This window comes from Dipteris shenzhenensis, chromosome 9, assembly GCF_047967505.1.
Source record: "Dipteris shenzhenensis isolate YYH24624 ecotype China chromosome 9, Dip_SZ_1.0, whole genome shotgun sequence".
Taxonomy (NCBI): domain Eukaryota; kingdom Viridiplantae; phylum Streptophyta; class Polypodiopsida; order Gleicheniales; family Dipteridaceae; genus Dipteris; species Dipteris shenzhenensis.
In genome coordinates, this window is record NC_141604.1 from 15,471,061 (window position 1) to 15,491,380 (window position 20,320).

At 41.9% G+C, this 20,320-nt stretch overlaps 1 protein-coding gene across 2 annotated transcripts in view; it reads left to right on the forward strand.

Moving 5' to 3' along the window:
• LOC147898263 (Translin family protein) overlaps window positions 1–12,771 on the forward strand; it is a 163,803-nt gene extending 151,032 nt beyond the window's left edge. The window contains exons 6-8 of one of the 2 annotated variants that reach the window (XR_015541519.1): window positions 11,292–11,493; window positions 11,769–11,934; window positions 12,040–12,771. Coding sequence is in view for 1 of the 2 variants with exons in the window: in XM_087379078.1 (XP_087235204.1) it covers window positions 11,292–11,493; window positions 11,769–11,842 (276 nt within the window). In the remaining variant the exon portion in view is untranslated. Of the gene's footprint in view, window positions 1–11,291; window positions 11,494–11,768 lie in introns of both variants that reach the window. The other variant, XM_087379078.1, reaches the window with a different exon arrangement.
• The last annotated feature ends 7,549 nt before the right edge of the window (window positions 12,772–20,320 follow it).

Here is a 20,320-nt window from a genome sequence, read left to right on the forward strand (position 1 = left end):
AGACCCTCTGTAAGTGAGCCAGGCATCTCACTAGAGTCCCAAATGCCCTGCAAGATTGAGGTGGCAGGATCCCTTCAGAGGGAACTGGATCAACGGGGTACCCAACCCCCTTTCCTCTATCCAAGAGGGGAGCTGAAGACTGCTCCAAGATGAAGGCTGTAGAGGCCCCTCCAACCAGAGAATGTGCAAGGTCATGGAGAGGGGCTACCACTAGGATAGGGAGAGGGGCAACCATTGGGCTTGAGGGAGAAGCTGCAACCAGGGCTGCAACTATAGCTGAAGCGTCTTGGACTACGTGAGGTGCAACACTGGGAACAACCAGAATGAGAGACTCCAAAGCACCTAAGGAGGTGGAGTCGAGGATGGCAGCCTCCTGAACTGACGAGGGTAGAGATTGCGTACGGACCGGAACCCAACGAAGTGCTATGGGTGCCACTGGGGGGCATGAGGCATCGGAGGTAGGAGGGGGCGGTAAAGAAGGGGCACTTTGTCGAGGAGGAGCGCTCTGTCGTGAAGGAGCAGTACCACCACCCTGCCGAGGTTGGGGAGCAGGCACAAGAGCTGTCCCACCCCCTGTTGTTCCAGAAGGCTTTTTGTTCCTTTTCTTCTTTCTGGGGAAATCCCTAGGGAAATGCCGAAGAGTCCTATAAATCCTCAGCTGGTCCTGTTTGCCTGCAACCTCCACTCTCTGTCGAAAGAAAGATCCATCCGGGCACTGAAACAAGATATGATCATCCGAAATGTTAGGGTCCTTCGTAAGGAACCTAACTCTAGGGACCCCGTTAGACCTGGTTGCCTTTGCAGCTGTCAAGGGCAACCTAGGGAGTGGGGGGATCTCAATGACCATATTGAAGTGCTTCCCAATCACACGAAGAAGGCGATGGTAGACTTGGGGGAGCTCGGGAAACTTGATGAAGAGCGAAAACGCCTCCTTATCCTCCTCCACAGGGTCGAAGCCTAGAGAGAAGGCACCAAAGAAAATCTTCATGTGTCCCAGGTATAGAAAACGGGCTTGGAGCATGGCACTTGCAGCCTTTGGAGAGTAAAAAACAACTTGGAAAAAACCTCATCCCAAAAGGCGAACATCTTTAGAGCGAGGGGTGAGGTCGGGGGTAAGCGCTGCAAGCATCCAGTCTCTAGCTTGTGACCTGGAAGGGTGAGGCCCATAGGTGGATGCAATCAAAGTGGTCGAGCATTTAAGCTCTACATCCTTCTTGAGCTGCTGCAGCTCCGTCTTTTGAAAATGTAAGTTTTTTCGCGGCCGGTGGAGGCAGAGTAGGATTGGCTAAGAGAGGATCCATCGCCAATAGAGCTGAGAATGCCGCGACTCAAACAGAAAAAGGCTCTGTCCGTTCTAGTAATGTTCCAGGAATGGAGAAAGGTGAAGAGGGGTAGGAAGAGGAGAGAGGAGAAGGGGTCAGAGGAGTCAGGGAGGAGGGAGGCAAGAACAAGGGGAGAGGCAGGTTGAAGGGGCGGGGGAGAGGGCAGGAAGAGGGGAAGGGAGGGAATAGAGGCAAGAAAGGCCCAGCTGGAGGGCGGGCTGAGAGGCGGGGAAGGGGGCGGGGGTGGAGGCGGGCTGAGGGTGGGGAAGGGGCCGGGAAGAATGGTGGGGGGGAGGTGGGCTGAGGGCGGGGGAGCAGGTAGGTGGAGGGAGGGGTTAGGCAGAGAGGGAGGGGAAGGGAAGGGCTGAGGGAGAGGGAGTGGGAGAGGAGATGGCTGAGGCGTAGAGAGGGGGAGGGAGCAGCTTGGAGCAGGGAGGAGCAGCAGCCCAAAAACCGGCGTAGTGCTGTCTTGAGTTGTCCTATGTGAGTATCATTGCTTATAATGATGAGATCATCCACATAGAGTAATAAGAATGAAGTTGTTATTTTTCTGTATGTGTGGATGTGTATGTGTGACAGCATATGTTTATACGTCTACACCCACCGTTGGGCGCTGCAGTGGGGATGTCATAGTAGCTAGTCCCTACCGTGTGATGGAGTTTATGGTTTTCAACCTTGTGAGTGACTGCCTTGAGATTGAAACTGCATTGTGTGTTGTGTTTTTTAGAGGAGGAGTTGGGCATGTTCCAAGAGTCATCTTGATAAATATAAACATTTTCCTCTTGTTCCTTCTCCACAAGTGTAGTTGGCTGCCCAATTATAGACCTCCTCATCCAAGTAAGCTTTTAAAGAGGGTTGATGTAATATCCATCTGCCATGAGACCCATGAGAAATGTGCTGCCATGGATAACATGGTTCTTACAATGGTAGACTTGGAAAATGGTGCAAAAGTCTATGAAAATTCTACCCCCTCTTCGTAGGAGTACCCTTTTGCAATTAGTCTTGCCTTGTGCATTCAATGGATCTATGTGCTTTGACTTTCTTATTGTACACCCATTTGCATCCTAGTGGAAGATCAACAAGGTTCCACGTGTTGTTTGTGACAAGGGCATCCATTTCATGTTTCATTCTATTTTTCCAATGCATATGCTGATTTGCTTGAGTAAAAATTGGACAATTATCATTAGTCCAAGACCTTGATCTCAACGGCTTCATTTGTGCTCTTTGTGGATACTTGAATTGGGCTGGTGGCCTCCTCCTGTTTTCCTTAAGAATGCATGCAATTTGGCTTTTCAAGTACCATTCGGTAATTTCTCAAGAGCTCACTGGACTTTTGTGGGTCCTTGTATTGTTGTTGCCACTGCTTGGTAAAGGTCAACAATGTAGCTCTTAGGTCTCATGTTATCTTAACAATAAGATGTAGAATCTAGAAATAAAACAACACAAATAATGCATAGCACATAGCAACCAGGGAGAGAGTAGGGGTAAGAGAAACAATCCGACACTAGTTGGGGTAGAATGAGGCCCACTTCCTCTTGTAGGACCAATCCTTTTTGTATTTCTATTCTAACTGAAGTATTGAGATACAAAATGTTTTGACGTTCTAAACCAGACAACATCGATGTTCCTAGAGCTGATGACTCAATATGTGAAAATAGATACAAAATTTAGTGCCAAATCCGTACCAACAGCCATCTATGTACAATGTTTGAAGAATATGAAGTATTTCCTCAACTATTTCAAAAATCATCCATCTGAAAGTCTTCATCGGATCCTCCCAGTTTGTGGAGGAAGATAAACATTTTCAATGATTTGAACACCAGCCCCTAAGATCACCTCAATGGAGCGTCCTCTATACAATCCACGCCTGGGAAGCACCAGTGTTGGTAAAAGAAGGGAAAAACATTCACAATCTTCATTTGCATGCAAGTGAATATCACCATCTTGAGTTTCATATTTACGATGAGGTGGCTGCTCATCTTGTAGGGCTGGCTACTCATCGAAAGGAGATTATAGAAATCATATTCACGATGAGCTGGCTGCTCATCTTGTAGGGCTGGCTACTTATTGCAAGACAGATTATGAAAATGATTTTGACTATGCAGAGATGTTCTAATACATAATTGCTTCATTCAATGTTGCTTGACCAATTTTTATTTCTAGATGTGTCTTAGGCTGCATTGGTTTGCTGTCTTTGACCTTGATTTGCCTCCTCCTTGCATACATTCTCATAATGTCCCATTCTCTCACAATAGTGACACTTGCTTGAACCTTGATCATCATGGCTGGGCACCATTATGTGTCCTTGATCATCGTGGCTGGCATTTGCATCGCCACCATTACTTGTGCATGTATGAGACTTATGATCATATGAAGCATTTATAACAAACGTGCCTTTATCCTTCCCATGTCCGTGGGCTGAAAAAGTTTTGATCATTTCTATGGCCTTGCTCCATGTGTCGCATCAATTGTTCTTCCTGATAGAGTAGCTGAAGCATCTCTTGCATTGTAAGCATCTCAACACGAGTTGCATGTTTCATGATTCTGGGCTGTTTTTGCCTTTTTTGACTAGGCAAACCTATTGTACAAAGTGTATGGACACCTATATGGACAATTTAGTGGAATCATATGAGAAACTTTTGGGTAAATTATTTCCCCACGATTATGTGCAGGTTTGCACGGTGCCATAGCTAGGGAACGGGAACATTCCGGGAACGTCCATGCTAGAACAAGAATGGTTTGGGATGGGGGAATGTGGAAGGGAGAACGGGAACGCCACATAATATGACACATCATCAAATCACATGAAAATATACCAAAATATGAAAACAAAATCACTTGTAGCAGCTTTATACTTTTTGCTTCACCTTTAAACATTAACAAACACACAAAAATCCATAGAAATCAAAAATTTACATTCATGAAGATGTTTGATGTGTGCCACAGAAGTGCAAATGCTAGAATACTATAGATGAGAGCATGTAATATGAAAAATACAAGAAAAGGAGGCCATGCCTTATTAGGCTTGCAACCTTGGGTTTGAAGGCCTCAATGCAAAATAGGAAAATTTGACCGGAGTGTCAAGTACAAGATATATAGAAAAAGAGAGTCATGCGATCAGCCCTAATAGTCCAAGCCCACTTCTCCTCTTGAGCCTCATGACCATGGTCCTAGGCCTCGTCATCGTCCTCATGCTCAGGAGCATCCTCGGTTGCATCATTGTCTGAGTCCTTGTCAGGTCAAAATTCATTATATGGTTTAGGAGTGCTCTCTACCCTAAACTTGTCATACGAATGCCAATTTGTGTTAACAACTACAAGATCATTTGCCTTCTTAACCCCAAACCTGTTCCTCTTTTTAAATGCGATGTTTCCCAAATTGCTTCACCAGCGCTTAACAAGTGAAGAGCTAGCACTCTAGCTGAGTATACGAATGCCCAAATATTGTAACAATGGAGCATCCGCCCCATAGTCCTCCAACCAATGAACAGAGGAAATCTTGAACTATCATTCTGTGCATCCTCCAAACTAAACAACCCTTTTCTTTGCTTGTAATATGACAACTCCTCCCGCACTTCCCTCCTATAACCTGTCATTCTGTGCATCCTTCAAACCAAAGAATCCTTTTCTTTTCTTGTAATATGACAGCTCCTCCCACAATTTCCTCCTATTGTTTGCATTTGAGACAAGTTGTCTCAATACTATTTTCCATACTTGCCCCATCAATATCCGTTTCTTTTGCCTTGATGTCATTGTGCAGAGAAGTCAATGCGACATTGCCTTTGGGACTGCAGTCAGGCGAGGACTGTTTGGAAAGGGGTTGCTCGGATACTCAGCATCTTTCACACTTCCCCTTTCTTCATGACTTGGGGCTTGGTCGCATGGTTATCTCTTACTGGGCCCCAGGTGTTTTATGAGGGTGAGACTTCTTCTTGGGCACTCTCGGTCCGCCGGCAGGTGATAGAGCCCTGCTCTCTGCAGGATGTACCACTTACTCCCTTCAGAGCTTCTCATGTTTTAGTGGACACCTCTTGGGAGATTTTGGCTAGCATTTCCTCTTGGCACATTTGGAGAGCCAGATGTACTGAGGCCTTGGATGGCACCCAGATACACCCATTACAGGTGTTCACGGGTATTTGGACTGACACAGTTCACACTTTGATAGCCATATGGGCTAGCATGCAGGGCCCTTCACGGGCAGCCTCTTTTAGAAGGACTATATTTCTTTGAGTTTGGAGGGGTTCTCCCTTTTTCTCGGAGGTTTCTACCAGATTGAGATGGCACTATCAGCCTCAATCCTTTCTTTTTGGCTCTTGAGCTTTTCGTGCATTGCGTGATGTATCCCGTATGGAGCTTGCTCTAACAGTTTTTCTTTAATACTTAATAGAAGTCTCTTTTTGCCCAAAAAAAAAAAAAATCCGTTTCTTGCCTTTTGCCTTAAAATTGTGGATCCAAAAAAAAGGTTGCAACCTCCAAAGGTGAACAATATCCTGTCCATTGAGAGGTTGCAAGTGCCCTCAACTCCTTCATCCAACCATACAAAGCATCGAGACTTTGAATGTCTCAATCATCCTATCCAACCCTTCATACACCTTCCCAATACAAGGATTATCCCCATCAAGAAGCCTCAACATCAATGAGAATAGGCTTTGTAACAACCTAAAGCAATAGGAAACATCATCCCAAAAGAGTGTCATCCAAAACAATGGACTTAGGTCTGGGAACCCCTGCAAAGTTGCGTTCGTGCCATGCCTCCCACTTTGAAGAAACAACAAGCTGCCTCAAATAAATTTTCAGCTTAAAAAGCTGCTTTCACCATGATGAAATTGTAAGCAATGTGTGTTTGATAATACTTCAAGAGATGGTACTTCTCCTCAAGAATCTTCCCTGCTGCCGTATTGGAGTTCTCACCATCAGAAAAAAGCTCAATAACACTATTTGTCTCCACATACTAAATGGCCTCCACCAAATGCCAGCTTACCTCTTGGCTGACTTTCCCTTCTCTGAATAGTCAATAGCTTTAATTAAAAAGTTGGCCCCTCTAGAGTATGCAATGATGCCCTAAAGTGGCTCCTAGTTTCACTCCATCGAAGGTTGGTGTGCGTATCATACAAAAGTTTCTATATGGCACAGTACAACGTGTGTTGTATAGTACGGTATAGGTATTGAAATTTTTTGTTTTGGTTGGGTGGGGGGGTGTGTTTAAAAAAGGGGTGTGGTTCAAATGTGTCCTCTTTCCTTTAAATGTATACTCTTAAATACAAAATGTTCTAAAAATCCCCTTGCCGCTTTAAATCAATTTGGCACTTGTTTGTGTACGCTTGCGACCTCTTTCCTTCTTAGCCCATCTCAAGGCTGGTTTCTACACCTTCCTACAGCCGGCAAAGCCCCCTTTGGACATCCTTCTCTTCCAACGTCTAGTCTACTCCCATGGTCCATACAGCCCCATAGATTGCAGAGTAGTCGATTTACCTTATGTACCTTTTTTTTTTTTTTTCGTATGGCACAATGTAGTGGCACACATGCCATACATATCGCACGTAATGTATGGTACCACCATGACTTCATCCATCTCCCATAATTGTGACAACACATCTTAGTCATATGTCTTTGATGGGACTCAAAACCTGCTCTATGGTGGACTTCTCCGTTGCCAAAATTGTGGTGCATAGGGCCTCACGAGGGAGGAGTGTATGATGTTCCAAAGGCTGCAATCTCCTTTACCATATCAATGAATTAAGGATTCCAGGCTTTTTCCGTGGGTACATCTGCTTCATAAAAGAAACCACCCACTATTGCAGCTACTTGCTGTGAGGCCACAAGGCTAGCCTGCATGGCTCTTGGGGCTAGCGAAAAGAGAGCTCCACTTGTATGTGCAGATGAAGCTCTACTCCCAAATAAGGATGCGGAAATAGAAGCAGAAGTAGGGGTGCTACCACACATGGAAGTGTAGGCACTGTCAATGGTCAAGCTCAAGGATTAAGAGTCAGGTCCAACACTATCCAATCTCTTTGCAAGTTCCTTAAAACATATGAGGTTTGTTCTATAACGGAAGGGACTTGGTGATGCTTTGTGCCTTCGCCCCAGTAAATGAGCCCCCGCTTTCGGTCTGAGCCTCTACTTTTGTACTCTATAAAAGTGACAAACCCACTTGCGTGCTAATTCAGCAATGGGGTTGAGCAGTGACAAGTTGGAAGAAAGGGTGCTAAAATTTGAAGCTTTATAGTAAGGTACCGGAGCTGCGAGGTGAGGCTGAGAGAAGGCCTGAGGGGAGGACTGAGAGTGGTAAGGCTACAGGTGAGGTGGAGGGGCTGAGAGAAGGGGGAGAGAGTGGCATAGTCACATGAAAACCCGTTTCGTCTTGTTTGAAACCTCGAAACGCGAAACAGACGAAACGTTTCGAAATAGGACTTTGTTCACTCTAAACTTGAATATAACATATCTTATTTGCCCCTATCCTTGTATACATTCAATATCATCTTTGAGAAAGGAGATTAATTTTAAATAAATTTAAAAGTATGTTTGCCTTTTGAATTCCCTTTTTAGTGTCTTGACTTGTATTTCTCTTTGTTCACCTAACTTAAATATAACATCTTATTCGTCCTTGTAAGGGTATATATTAAGTATTAATTCGAAACCTATCCGTTTTGTCTGAAAAGTTGAAACGAAACTTGTCGAAACGACAAAATGATGAAATGGACGAAACGTTTCTTGTGACTATGGAGAGTGGAGAGAAGAGGGCTGAGAGAAGGGGTCTGAGAGTACATTGAGGGCTGAGTGGAGTGAGGGTTGAGAGAGAGTGTAGGTGGGGCGTGGGTGGAGCGAAGGTTGAGAGCAAAGAAAGGAGGTGGAACACAGGATTCGGCATTTTTGACAGTCTCATGCCTTGCCATCATCCGGAACATTTGTGATTGCGTGGGGGATGCAAGAATGTGGTCCCCACATTCCAGCCTTGGTATTAGTCTAGGGCCTAGCCGTTTCGGTTTCCCTTGTCTGCATAGAATGGGAATCCCCATTCCGGAAGGGGGAATGGTGTTCCTTGGTAACTATGCATGGTCCCCACATAACTGATCGGAGTCATTAAAAGATGATTCCCCTATTACAAATGCACCTTGGAGTGGGTGCCATGCTTGTGGTTGCTTGCTTATTGCCCCAATACATGTGGAGTGTTTCCTCATCATTGCTCAATTTGGAGAAAGTGTGTGACAGAACCTCTCGTACATTGCTTACCCTAGGGTTCACCTCCTTGGATTTACTAAGGTAGCATGAGCTTATGTGGAATGGCCCTAGGAACATGGCTCTCATATTAGTAGTGCATTTTTGTGAGAATATGCATCATTAGAGAAACTTGAGAAAGATGAATACAAAGAAACCCATGGAGTGATGCATGCCATAGTGCTTGATAGATGGTGCAAACAATGTTATTCCTCCAACATATGGAGGACCCTAGACTCCATCAAACTAGAGGCATATCTAGTTTGGACTCTACAAATAGTCTAGGACCATGTACCCCTGTACAAGTATAGACTCAATATTATATCCATGGGGAGAGTTTTTCAGCCATGGGAGCGTGAGCCCAATGTTGAAGGATTATATCGAAATAGAAAATGCGAAAACAAAATGACCGAAGAGATATGTCATGTCATATATGGAATTGATTTTTAACACTTAGCTTTGAACTATCACCAATCAAACAATATTTGAGATAAAGGGTTAGTGCAAAACAAATGTCTTGCATCATGACTCATCAATCAAGATTAGAGTGTAATAGTGGTCTTGCTTAGAGAATGACAAGGAGGCTTATCTCCCTCAATGATTTCATTGTCAACTATCTTACTCAAGCTAATGGATCTCTAAATACTACTAAGCAACCCATCCTTTCAGGATGCATCCTTAGGTAGAGGTGCCACCTCAACTTATATTGGTATTACTTCAGAAATTCTTCATATAGAAAAGCATATAGCTCTCATTGTTGGCATTAGGATAAGCATGTGCTTTCTAAATCATTGTTCGTGATGTCTAATGGTAAGGTCCAATCTTCTAAGAACTTAACATATCTAGTGATCAATTGTTATTTCAATCACTTGTAGCTTGTTACTTCCTTGTATCCTTCTCTCCAAATCCTACCTTTTATCTAGAAATGCAGCTCTCCATAGGATTATTCATTTGGTACTTGTGTGAGAAACTGGAGTTTATAAACATCGATTCATACAAATAATTGGAACAAGCTCAGCACAAAATAATGCAAGAAGCTGCCAGATTGAGTGGAAAACTGAAAATTGATGTACAACTTATAAGCTTAAAATGTAAACATTAGGTAGCTTTTGGATTACCATTGTATTTAAACTCAGATCAATCATCCGTTCATACAGTGACTCATCACAGTAGGATAGTTGCAACGAGGCACATCTATCCATAATGAAACTAGGTGCATAGAACTTTTCAAATCTGTGCACTTTTGCATGGCATCAACAGCTTCTCACATTGTTTATGCTAAGCCTATGCCTAATCTTTGTGTGGATCAACGTATATAAACTCCAGCTTGTCGCACAAGCACCAGGTGAATGATCCTATGGAGAGTTTCATTTCTAGATAAAGCTAGGACTTGGAGAAAGAAAGAAAGAAAGAAAGTCTACTAACGTCCATGGGAGACCAAGAGGTAGTTAAGGAGGCTGTACGGAAGGGCCACGCAGGAGCTGTACGGCGAGGCTACGCAGAGCGACGGGGAGCAAGGCTGCAGCTCCTGGAGGCCGAGTGTGGACTGTCACCAGGAGCTTTTCTTGATCACAGAAGGATTCAAAAAAGTAAACAGGCTACATTCTTACAGGTTTCTAGATGAATACATTTGATTACCATCGTAATTTAAACTAAGAGGGGACTCTCAAAGCGAAACACGCAAGTTGGGAGTACTTAAGCCATACCTCTTCCACCAACTACTGGCCTTTGCATAGTTCTCTTTCTTCTTTGCTATTAGCTCTAGAGAAGGCCGGTCCCCAATCATCTTGAGCAAATTTCTTGCTTGTGACAAGGCTTCTGATGTAGTTACAAGCTCACCTCCTCCTCTAACAGATCCCCGCAGGCGAATCGCATCCACAATCCAGTCCTGTGACGAGTCGAAGACCTATGGGTCATTGCAATGAGTTGACACCAAGATAGACAAACAAATTCAGTTTTCTTGCTCTCTTGGCCCACTACCCTTGCATTTACATATCAGAATGATCTTCTACTTCAAGGGAAGGAATGACAGTCTTATGCTTCAGTATCTCTTCTGTGAGGCTTGCCAACATCAAATTGTCTTGCAGCCATAGCCAGGCTTCACCTGCTCTATCTGCTAGTGCAGAGCTCACAATTTGGTCTTCTTTAAACTTCTAGATCTTTAAATTTCTCTTTTGAATGGCTTTTAGAAGTTGGATTTTCTGGCAAGGCAAATTCATGTATGCTTGTCACTCCTTTTGAGAAGGCCTCAATAATATGTGGTTGGGGATTCCTTGAGGGCCTTTCTGTGATAAGGGTATTCTAGGGATGTAAACGCTGTTGTCAAAATCTTGGGGCACAGAGAATGCTTTGGTAATTTAATAAGTTATGTGTGGTTTTAATAAAGAAAGGGGAGCTATGGACGTTTTGATACACTAGTGAGCAAGTGCCAAGAAGCTTCAAGGCAGATACATAATTTCCTTGGCACATTCGTCATTTGTGTTTACTTTTGGAGTGATTGAATCTTTACAGTTTGCTCCTCTTGGACTTTAAGACATTTAATAATCAATTGTCAAAGGATATACTTCTTGATGGACTCCTTCGATCATTTTTACCCCTCAAAATTGTTTTTGGCTCTGGTAGTTAGAAAGGCCCCGATTTCACTTAGTTTCTCTCCTTTCTGTCTCAAGGCTAGTGTAAATGTTACCACTAGTCTGTAAGATGAGGATGGAGCTGATATCACACAGACGTTGCATGCTTTATTGCTTCTTGACAGGTTGGTGACCTGACTGGTGAGCTAATGCGGCTAGCAATCAGTCGGGTGACAGAAGGAGAAACAGAAGCAGCTAAGGAGATTTGTAACTTCGTGAGATCTCTATACATGAATTTGAGTCTGCTTCCACAAGAGACCGATGACCATTGGGATATGAAACAAAAAATGGATGTTATGCTTCAAAGTTTGATGAAAATTGAAAATGGTAAGTTCTTAACTTTGGATCTCTTTTATTTCCTTTTACCACGCCTGGGAAAATGATCTCTTCAGCATAATAGAACCTTGCTATGTTCACAAGTTGTTGCCCTCTTCTATTTGCTTGGTCTACCAAAGGTCAAAACTTGAAATATTTTCTCTCTCTCTCTCTCTCTCTCTCTCTCTCTCTCTCTCTCTCGCATCATGTGTGCATTATGTATACATTTGTCTGCGCGGTCCCTTTCTGCACCCCCCCGATTTAACGCCTTTCTTTTGCCTGAGCAGCTTGCTACACAGTTCATGTCAGAGGATCAGAATATTTTCCTGGTGAAGGGTTTGACAATCTGGAAGACAGATAAATGTGATGGATTTCCAGAACAATGCAAAGCTCAGGCTTAGTAACTAAGCATCCCTGTTGATCATTTTTGCTGGGCTTGATTTTAGAAGTCAGGTAATATGGAGCACTGGCAGGTATCACAGGTTTGTAGGCCGTTTTCTTCTTTTCCAGGATTTCTGGCTGGATTTACAGTTGAGCACAGCAAAACTGATCATGCAGGAATGAAAGAGAAGACTTATTTCTTTTCAATACTGAAGAAGGGGATTTTCCATTGCACAAGGTGTCTTATGGTAATAGCGGCTATATTGCATGTGATTGCATTGCAAATCTTTTCAAGGTTGAGCATTCCATTTAAAGGTTTGAATGCAATGTGGATCCATCCACATTCACATAATATCAGCATATGTTTTTGGTAGTTTCCCCTTGTCCTTCACTCGATCAGGTACTTCAATTTGGCCTTATCAAAAATGATTCTGTGACATGGTTTTGTAAGAGGGGCAAGGAGTAGGATGCGCTCTCTACATAAAATGGAGGTCATCCAAACAAGAAGCTATGGATGTTTCTCTGTTTCTATTTGTGACGATGGGTGGGTATTTTGCTTGACATATAACGTAGGATTGCATGTTGTGAGAAGATGGCAATACCTCGACATAACAGATGGTACCATTTGTATCAAATGGAATTTTGCAAATGACATGGAAAATTGTGGGATTATTGGTGTGGTTCATGCTGAGCTCAATATGTTGAAGATAATGTAGACGTTATCCCCTCTTGAAGACATCGATTTTACACCCATCATATGTTCCAGCTGAACATCTGAAATAGGTTCAAACTTTTTCAATTCCATCATATAATTGCTATGGCAATTAAAGGATTTATTGAGTAGATTTTCTTGAAGCACGATCTCTAAAGGAAGAAATGTATGCACCCAGTACATTGATGTTTGAAAATCCTTGGAATGTAGTTGTGCCATGCTATGGTAATGTGTTGGTGCAGGGATGTGAGGTTTTAATTTTGTTAATGACATGGTTGTTACACGTGTTAAGACATGACATGTCAGACATACGGGTGTCTTAAGTTTCTTATAAATAAGATACTTAAGACACGTCTTTTTTTAAATCATAGATATTTAATTTAAAAATACATAAACAAATATATTACTTTGGTTACTAGTATAGCCATAGCTAGAAGCTGCCATATATTATTAATTATCTAAACATTGAAGGCTTCACATATTAGACCTTTAATTTAGAGTCTACGCACTTAGCAGATTATACATTCAAGATTGTAGAGACAATGGACTCTAGTCAAGAGCTTGCAGAAGTTAAAACTGAAATTCTCATCCGAATAACAAGAGGGCTAGCTTGCACGGCAAGTGGTGACTACCAAAAGGAACATGAAATACTAAAGTCCGAAAATCGTTAGGGGAGAATTGGGGTCTCAAAAGGGCCTCATAAGGAATGGGTTAAGAAATGGATTAGGCCTAATGCAAGACCTCTTATGGGGTCCAAGAGAGTCCTGACTCCCTCTGCTTAGGTGGGTTAAGCCCAGTTGATCCCACCTCTTACATCTCTTACACCTAGGAGGGGGCCACCTCTTACACCAAGGAGGGGGCACTTTTTTCAAAGTTAAAATTTTGAATTTTGAATTTGAATTCCCTCTCTCTGCCCCCTCCCTCCTCCCTCCATCCTCCAAAGTCAAACTTTTGAATTTTGAATTTGAATTTCTTTCTCCTCCCTCCATCCTCCTCGTCTCCCTCCTCCCTCCTCCTCCTCCTCCCTCCCCCGTCTCCCTCCTCCCTTCCCCCCTCCTCCTCTCTTTGTCCACACGTCTACTCTCTCCTCTCACATGCATCCTCCTCCTCTCCCCTGTTGCTCTTGCCTTCTCCTTGCTCCCACATGCATCCTCCTCCTCCCTCCCCACACATGTATCCTTCTCCTTCCTACCTTGCTGCTTTCTTGCTCCTCCTCCTCTCTCATGCTCATCCATTCTCATCCTCCCTCATGCTCATGTCTACTCCTCCTTTCTTCTACTCATGCAAGCTCCTCTTGCCTTATGCTCACGTCTGCTCTTGTTGCTTCTACTCCTACTCATGCGTATTCATCTGTCCTCATCCTCACACCTAGTCCTCCGCTTACTTCTCCCTTGTAATCATTCATGGTCCTTCTCATCCCTCCTCAAACATTACCTATCTTCTATCATGGCCTATCACAGTCTCTGTAAACTCTATGACTATTAATGGCACTATTTGAGGAGATCTTCCATGTTACCATGTGATCGTACAGTTTCAAGATCAATATGTGATCCATGTTTATTTTTTAAAAAAAAAGCATCTTGAATCTCAGGAGGTGCTCTAAAGAGAAGAATATGAGATACAATGTTAATTTCGTAGTGTTTCAATGTAATTTCTTACTTTGTATTATCCACAGTAGTGCATTGCTTTTGCTAAGGTTTGCTTAGTTGTTCTTTTAAGAACTTCATGGAGGATGATATGAGAATGGTGGGCATGGATGATACGGACTCTTCATATCGAAAGACACAAAGTCATGCATGAGCAAGTTGTTTTAGAGGTGATGCAGGACTTAAAGGGAATGGTGATGCAAAGGAGATGCTTAGAGCTTGTGATGTTGTTGATGTAAGTCTTGAAGCTCAAAAGTTTATTAAAGAAGAGTTCATACGATGTATTATATTTAAATTAAAATTTTAAAATGATGTTTCTTCATGTGCGGTAGCAAGCAGGAATGGAGAATCTATCCATTTGGAACAAGAAGGCATGGAGAATTTACAGTATTGATCCAAGGCAATCTACGTGATCCATTCCATAGCATAGCAGTCTTTCTAAGGACTTAGTTGAGGATTCAAAGACCTTAATATTGGTGTATTAGAGTTGAAGAAGAGAAACAGGCTATGAAGCCTCTTTATAATAAAAATACAAACATCTATTTTTAATGATATTTTTAAATCTAAAGCAAAAAAATTTCATATAAGTCTTTTGTTATGTTTATTTTAAATTTTCTATTGTTTTTTATATTACATCTTTTCTTATATCAGCTTGCACACAAAATTTATATCACATTTTAATGTAACAAGTTAATAAAATATTGTTTGCAAAGTTTGGTCATTCTAATACATATGTAGAAGGGATTTGATCATGGTACCACACTAATTAGATGGAGTGTTTAAAAATTGAAATTTGAGATTTTCTTACATCACCTTGTAAAAGATTGATGCATTTCATGATTTTTTACGAAGAAATATAGATTTTGAAGGGGTAGATGAAAAAATTTGAGAGCTTTGGCCATTTCAATAAATGTAGGAGGAATTTGATCGCGGCGGAGAAGGCAAAGTTGATTGGGACATCATGGAATGTCCAAAAATGTAAAAATTCACCATGGCACGAATTTGACCATTTGGATACCCTCTAAATGGCCAAATTCGCGCAGTGGTGAATTTTTGCATTTTTGGACACTCCATGATGTTCCAACCAACTTTGTCTTTAGTGCCACGATCAAATTTCTTCAACATTTGCTAAAAATAGACATTGGAATGGTCCAAATTGTGAAATTCCTTCATCTACCTGATTGAAATCCATGTGTCTTTATAGATGCATCAACTTCAACTCAACATAGATAAACATGGAAAATAAAATATTTACAAAGTAACTTAGCAAATGACGGTTGGTCAATATGACAACTTATGCGCCTTGTAGCACAGCTCTAGTAAGACCCTTGGACAATATATTTTTTATATAATTTCTTGCACTTTGGAGGAACCTTGTAGGTTGGCTATGTCAATGTAATTTTTTATTTAATCGAAAAGACTTTGATCTTCTATTGCATCATCATGTAAATTTTAATTTTCTTTGTTTATCTTACCTTTGGAGCTACCTTTTAGGTTGGAAATATTTGAGTTCATATCACTAAATCACCTTGAAATAATTTGATGCATTACATGAGAATATATATATTTCATTTTTTATGTTTTCTTGGTCATGGAGGTTAGCTATGTCTATGTATTTTTTATTTGGATTTTTAGATTGGCTACTATATCACCTTGTAAAGGATTGATGCACTTCATAATTTTTTATAAAGAAATATAGATTTTGAAGGGATAGATGATGGAGTTTGACAACTTCGGTTATTTTGATGTCCATTTTTGGCAAATGTAGGAGGAATTTGACCACGGTACAGAAGACAAAGTTGGTTAGGGCATCATGGGGTGTCAAAAAATGCATAAATTCGCCACGGTGCGAATTTGGCCGTTTAGAGGGTGGTGCACTCTCCAAATGGCGAAATTCGTGCCGTTGAATATTTGGGCATTTTTGGATACCCCATGATGTCTTGATTAAGTTTGCCTTCTGCGCCGTGGTCAAATTCCTCCTACATTTGCAAAAAATGGACATCGAAATTACCAAACTTGGTCAAGAGTATTATTTTGACTTGGAATATTCATAATATTTTTTTAAATTAATTTTACAAAAATATATATACAAGTAATGGAACTTAATTGCATGGAATATGAAGAGAATAGTAAAATAGCTATAACTTTTGCGCTATAACTCCGATTGCAAAAATTTTTAGTTCAAAATCGAGAGCATGAGTAGCTCTATGATATTTGACTGGAAAAATAGATCTATGATCATATTTTCACCCGAATGTTCAAATTCAATGTAGAATATCTTCAAAAATCAGTCACAAGCTGAGGGTGTTATAAATTTGTAATTACGTTGGATACAAATGAAGGAAAAGGAACAAGTTTGCATCCAAAAGGCTCACCCTCTACACAATAAACTTAGAGGTGGTGTATTTAATACTCTACAATTCAAAGCAAGATTGCAAAAATTTATAGTTCAAAATCGAGAGCATGAGTAGCTCTATGATATTTGATTGGAAAAATAGATCTATGATCCTATTTTCACCCCAAATTTAATGTAGAATACCTTCAAAAATCAGTCACAACTTGAGGGTGTTATAAATTTGTAATTACTTTGGATACAAATGAAGAAAAAGGGACAAGTTTGCATCTAAAAGGCTCACCCTCTACACAATAAACCTGGAGGTAGTGTATTCAATACTCTACAATTCAAAGCAAGATTACCTTATATTGAATTAACAACACATTCAAAATTTCAACCATGGTTGAATCAAAATTATTGCTTATGACATGCTATCTTGCAAGGAAGAGAATGTGATAAAATGTATATTTTTGTATTATAATCTCTCCATTCAAATGCAAAGACTCTTCATAGCTTGTACCTCCTCTTTGCTACCTCTAATACATAGAAAAAAGAGGCTTTTAAAATCCCCAAGTATGATCCTAATACTAATACCATTAAGGCTTTTGAAATCCCCAAGTATGGTGGTATATTCTTCTAGGGTAGTTTTTTGTTTACGTGTGAGCATGTGTGCATATACTCTCTCTCTCTCTCTCTCTCTCCCCGATGTGCCTCCAATGCCCCTCCCACATACGGGCATGGGGTCTATGAGATTTAGAGTACCTAGACCTTGAGTTGCAGTGTTTGGAAGTGCAACACTATAATTCGGTCAAATCTAGGGAATTTCTTGAAATCATACACAGGTCGAGACATAGCCTTTCACACAAACACTAGAGAGTAGAGCATCCTTTGCCGATAGTGCATATACATGGGAGACATCATAATGGGATGAGACTCGAGAGTAGGAGTTGTCCGAGGATCAAGAGGAGTGGGAGTCTTATCTTTGGTTGGGATGATCTCTATTGAGGGACAAGCTCCACACACTAGGTTCTATGGGTTTAGATTCGATGACCTCCTCTTGAGGATCTCTTTATCGCAGTCTGTTATTTCTCTCCTCAGACCTCACGCTTCATAAGAGATCTATGCGAGGAGGCTGAGACCTCGTCATACACACCCCTCTACCTAGAAATCACAAATTTTTCAAGTGGCGGGGAAGTCCTTGTTAAAGACTTCAATGTGAGGAGAAGCACATGCTAGGTATCACTTCTAGGATTTTCGTGTTGATTCTATTATGTTATGAGATGTTGCACTACTAGACATGGGAAGGATACATGATCTTATAATTTATAATGGCCTGAGTCATTGGACCTCCTCTGGTGGCTTCAATTGGTTTCCTCACAGATGGGGGTCTAGCATAGTTGACCACCTCATGGGATCGCTTGCCTTCACATCACACATTACTAACTTCTTTATCTCACCACCGCCTCTAGGAGCAGATCACACATCTATTTTTTAGTTTTTAGTATTTTCACACCACTGCCCACATCATATACTTCACCATCATTTACACACACTATCTACTATGACACTTTGACCACACACTCAAGTCCACGTACTTCGCTCGCCTCTCAGACTTGGTCAAAGATAGAGATCGTGTATTGCTCTTAGATGATTGAGCCGTCTTGATCACATAATCTCTCCATGAGGTTGTCTACACACCTTCCCACATACCACTCAATCCACATGTCCTCCATCTCGGTCAATAGCGGGTACGACGATGAGTGTAAGGCTTTATGTCGACAACTTCGACTCGAAACCAAGCATCATCTTTCGGGAGTGGCAGAGACAATATGTGAGTACCGTCTCCTAGTTCACCAGAAGAAGCAAGCTTTCGTTTGTCGAAACAAAGATGAGTTATTGAACATTTTGTTCAGTAACAACTCTAAATACTTATGGAGTTTTCTCGAACATGGAGCCCCATCCCCTCTCACAAACACCAAAACTTGGCATGTCTACGCTTACACATTGCACGATATCCCTAACCAGCCACAGCACCTGACCTCTCACATGTATCATACCCCACTTCATGCATCCTTTCACAACCAATGGCGTCAAACATGCAGTCCAAAAGCTTTACAATGGACATGCAAAAGATCATAAGGGCCTACACGATGAATTCACTGCATATGGAATATATGCCTTGCTCAAAGCTATTCAATGAAACAGTTTGAACATGCTTCAATTACCTCGACCCTTAACACCACCACATCCATACACAAAGCAAGAGATTCCATGAGTCCATACACAAAGCGAAAGATCTCAAAAACTACAAGACCATTATAATTGGGCATGTTATTTCCAAGATCCACGCATCAATACTCTACGCAGAGGTCATCCTGGTCGTAGAGCTTTGGGGATTCAAAGCCAAGGGGTAGGCACGCTTTTAGGTAGATCATGAAACCATGGACCATATACTCACACTCAAAGGGATCATCTAGGAAGCTAGGACATGGAGAGAGAGGGTGCATTGTTGCTTTGTGGATTTTCGGATGGCTTTTGAGACAATGTTGAGAACTTGGCTCATCAGATGCCTACAAGAGTTAGGATATGACTAGGAGATCATTTGGCCAATCATGGCACTTTATGAGGGGGTCTCAGGTAGGGTTTGGATTAGTACAGGATAAATAGAGGAGATCATGAGCACCATTGGGATCAAAGAAAGTTGTACTTTATCATCGACCTTGTCTCTATATAGATGAGCTTGAGATGTTTATCAAGACTTTGGGAGGGATCAGTTGCTGTCTAGATAAACCCTTGCTTCAGATACTTCTATATGCAGATGATGTGGTCTTGCTATCTTCTTCAGCAAAGGAACTCAAACGATACCTGGAGCATTACACACTTTTTGTGAATCACACGACTCGAAGGTCAATCTTGGTAAAACCACAGTCATGATCTTCAACACATCTCCGGTAGCCATGCCGAGAGAGTAGTTCACATTGGGTGGGTGACCAATGGAGGTAGTTGTATCCTACACATACTTGGGGTCCTATTCTTCAGCCCAATCTTCATGATGCACCATCACTACTGTCTCAATTAAGTAGGGAATACGCTGTGCTAACCAAACTTGAGTAACAGTGCTTTCACTCTCACTTCTAGGACCCTTGGACCAAGTCTCTCCTCTTAGACTCTTTGGTTCAACTTGTAGGTATATATGGCAGTCCTTGTTGGGGCTTGATCTATCAGAGATGGAGTGGGCTTGAGTTGAGAGGCTTCAAGTTATGCTTTCAGGGATGATTCACAATAAGCCCTTTGTTCCACATCACATAGTTTTAGCTGTGTTCGGGGCATCCCCACACTACAGCTCGATGCATCATTCTAAGTCATCACATATCTCTTTCGCATTCGACAGTATGGATCTTGCACCACAAGGCAACGTAGGCTTCCTTGGTTGGCTTTATGCTCCTCCATGCAATTGGCAGGAGGGGGACCAAAGGTGCTAGTACATGTAGATGGTTTGAGAGCCTTGGGCTCAACGTGGATATGGTATCTCCCTTCCAGTATAGTGTTGAGGCCCCATCTATCATGGTCAAATACCACGAGGTGAACTAGAGGATCTCTTATAGTTACACACATTCAGGACTTGGTTGGCACCTCGTGAGCTCCCTGCAAAGACCACTACTTACGGGGTTCATAGGATGGCTTCATCAACCCATCTTGATACATACAGATCCACCTCCCCCACTCCACGAGGATTTTGATTGGGCAGTTCTAGGTCTCACCACA